Here is a 3543-nt window from a genome sequence, read left to right as displayed (position 1 = left end):
TTTTACTATGCCTATGACCTAAAAAAATGATATGTCCCATAGGCCTAAATCAATGATGTGTTGACAAACATTACGACATACTTGCAAGTTCAACATTGAAGTCTTATCGATTCCAATTAAGGGAGGTCCTCTCCAGCATAAATCAGACTGAAATGCAACCTTTTTTTTTCTCGTTTTACGAGACTATAGGCTATTGCGTCTCCTGCATCTTTTATGTGGCATGCAAATATGCATATGCTTGTATTAGAAGAAATATAGCCTATTCAAAGTTAACATTACAGAGCAAATACCACTCCACTCCCCAACTTTCACTCATGGATTGATCGAGTTAAACATTCTTAGCTGTTAACTTATGGGGATATTGTAGGATAAGTTCTGATGTTCCATAAATACATAAATCCCTGTTAAAATATAGGGTAAACATTTGAAGATTTTCGGAAAACAGAAAAAACAATAGAATGGACTACCCCAGTATATTGCCAAAATGTTTATTTCTCAAATTATAACGGCCTATATTAAAACGTCCTATAATAAATAAGAGCGAAGCTAAGGGGAGAAGGAGTTCTGCCGCCTCTTGCGGCGTGGGTGGGGCTGACAAGAATAGACTACATTATGCAGTTCATTTAGTTAACAAGTGAAATAATGGGGAAGCGTGCAGTGTGAATGCCAAGAGAAAAGGCACAAACCCCTATTGAGAGCTCTTAGACGTTCGCGTCGTAACCGTCACATGGCCCATACCGGGACTACAACTATTTAAAGAGCAACAGTGTCCTTTCAGCACCACTCCGCTGTCCATCCGCCAAGCAACCAGTTCAGAACGAGACTACGCGCTGACTGAAAAAGTTTACCAAGAAGTACTGAACAGCACGTTTGCAAAGATGCCGAGGTCCTTTCTTGTGGATTCCTTGATTTTGAGGGAGGCAAATGATAAAGGGAGTGAAAACAATCCACCTTTATTTCCTTACGCTATGCACCCGTCCCACCCACTCCATGGGCTGTCCTCGGGCTCTTGCCACTCACGGAAGGCTGGCTTGCTGTGCTTCTGTCCGCTATGCGTATCCCAGCTACACCCGTCTCCACCAACCTTGCCACTCCTCAAGGCATCCTTCCCTACCTTCGGCTCCCAGTACTGCCATTCCGCGCTATCGAGGCAACACACGTCCTCCACCGGCGTCAACCTCAACCATGGTCCGGGGATTTATCAAGCAACCTATTCGGTTCCAGACCCACGCCAGTTCCACTGCATCTCCATCGGTGAGTAAAACGTATTGAATGCGCTACGGATACCTTTGCACAGAATGAGCTGGTGTTTTATTTAGCATTTTGGATAACTTACATAAATGTGTATTTTTTGTGTTTTTACAGAAAACAACAACAGCCAACTTCAGAGCAGCAAGCGCATGCGCACAGCCTTCACCAGCACACAACTTTTGGAGTTGGAGAGAGAGTTCACTTCCAACATGTACCTCTCCAGACTTCGGCGCATTGAGATCGCCACATATCTAAACCTGTCAGAGAAGCAGGTCAAAATCTGGTTCCAGAACCGCAGAGTCAAACACAAGAAGGAGGGGAAGAGCGGCGCGCACAGAACCGGCTCCCACAGTTGCAAGTGCTCATCCATGTCATCTGCACGGTGCTCGGAGGAGGAAGACGATATGCCTATGTCTCCCTCCTCATCAGGGAAAGAGGATGACGGAGAGCTGTCGGTCTCTCCCTGAACTTCCTCTGATCCTCAACAGAGACAATTGGTCCTCATTGCACCTGTGGAATTCTGAATGCAACCAAAAAGTCGACTGTTCTTATCGTGTTCAGTCACCTGTATATAGCAAGAGAACAAAATATATAAAAAAGGGAATTCCCCTGGAATGTTGTATAATTGTATACATGTTGTACGTTTTGTATGTATTGTTTTTCTAAAAACGGTCTATTTGCTGTTGCCAATCCAAATGGATGCTATTACAACCAGACAGGTGGATATTTGTATTATGATATAGACCTACCCAAATAAATAGCAACATTTGTTAGTATTATTTTTGGGAAACAATAGCTGTATTTTGTATAATAGTGAACACTGGCTTAAGCACATCTATTTGGATGGAAATGTGACGGAGATATGGAATGTGTGCGGGACGGAACATTTTTTTCCTCACAATGTCACATCACTGAGATCAAATTGTTATTATACCTTCAGTGTATTTTAAAATATGTATTTATTTAAAAATGTTAATACTTAAATAAAGAATATTTCTTAGTGTTATACTCATGGCTATGTGTCAAATGTTTTACACTGGCGCACCACTGGGAGCGCACACAGAGCCGGTGCGCACTGAGTTCATGCGTATTATCAACCATAGTCTACAACACGGTCGGGAAACTTTATCAGAAAATTTGCTTTAGACATAATGAGTAGTACAAAAAAAAAACGACGATATGTCTTGGTCAAAATATGTTACCAACTACTGTATAGAGTGTTGGATATGGCATTTGGGTCAGTTCAGTGGCAAAATTGTGCCATCCTCAGAAGGCATGTTTTGTTTGTTGCAACATTATCCATTTCACATTTATTTGTGTCTGCATGTTCACATACCATATACATTAAGTATATACATTATTCTATAGATGAATTCATGAATCCAAAGGAGATGTTGGTTTATATCAGATAGCACATGTGCATAATGTACGCGCACGGTCTGTTTACTTTAAAGTGTGGATAAAAGAGAAAGAGCTCCCTGCTAAGACGTTTTTCTGTCCAGGGAAAAAGTCTATGTACTTTTTAGAGCAATTTTCGTAGGCAATACTGAGTATTACGCACAAATACACTTGGTAATGTATGCTTCCCCTTGCTAAATTCAAATGGTGCAGCTTTACATTTAAGTTGCCCGTTTGAATCCAGCTATCGTGCAGAAGGAGTGAAAGTGTTCCAAAATATTTCCTTGTTTCCCTCTCAAAACAAGTGCTATGGTTATGATAATCTCCGTCAAGAAGTCCCAAGAAGACATTCATGTTGGTCCTCTCATGCTTTCCCTGGGGAGTGCTCTCAAAGCCCGCGTTAACATGCAGGGGCCATTGGATCTCCACACATCGCCTCTCACTCTTGTCATATCAGAAATCCGCTTCATCCCAATGTCCTGATCCGTCTCGTGCGAGGGAGTTAATAACCACTACGGGGTGTATTAACGAGTGAATGAAAGTGAGCAAATGAATACATTCATCACTGTGTAGGCTACATTTAAATAAATATGCTAAGATAAAGGCTCATATGCTATCCATATAATTCATTTTGATCTGTAATTATGCTGGTAAGCTCGTTGATCTCCAAGGTTGTTTTTATTTCTGGTAACTGAATTCTCAAGACAACTAGGCTATAACTATGCCTATGTGTTAGGCTCCATGTCATTCCGGAAATACATTCAAATATAGCTACTCCACGTTGCTACTTACATACAACCCAAATCATCGAAGTTCTTTTGGATAGGCTTTTCTATTACACTAGTATCTGCCAAAAAGCAATTATGAAAAAAATACTTCATATAGAGAGAATGG

At 41.2% G+C, this 3543-nt stretch overlaps 1 protein-coding gene across 1 annotated transcript; it reads left to right on the top strand.

The window, feature by feature from the left end:
• The first annotated feature begins 765 nt into the window (after nt 1-765).
• Nucleotides 766-2259, top strand: LOC106603173 (GS homeobox 1). Its single transcript, XM_014196492.2, has 2 exons — nt 766-1254; nt 1366-2259. The coding sequence occupies exons 1-2, from the start codon at nt 879-881 to the stop codon at nt 1716-1718; spliced, it is 729 nt and encodes a 242-aa protein (XP_014051967.2). The 5' UTR covers nt 766-878; the 3' UTR covers nt 1719-2259.
• The last annotated feature ends 1284 nt before the right edge of the window (nt 2260-3543 follow it).

Source organism: Salmo salar, chromosome ssa04 (assembly GCF_905237065.1).
Source record: "Salmo salar chromosome ssa04, Ssal_v3.1, whole genome shotgun sequence".
NCBI classification, from domain to species: domain Eukaryota; kingdom Metazoa; phylum Chordata; class Actinopteri; order Salmoniformes; family Salmonidae; genus Salmo; species Salmo salar.
Note: the sequence above shows the minus strand (reverse complement) of the source record. Positions and strands in the feature narration are given on the sequence as shown.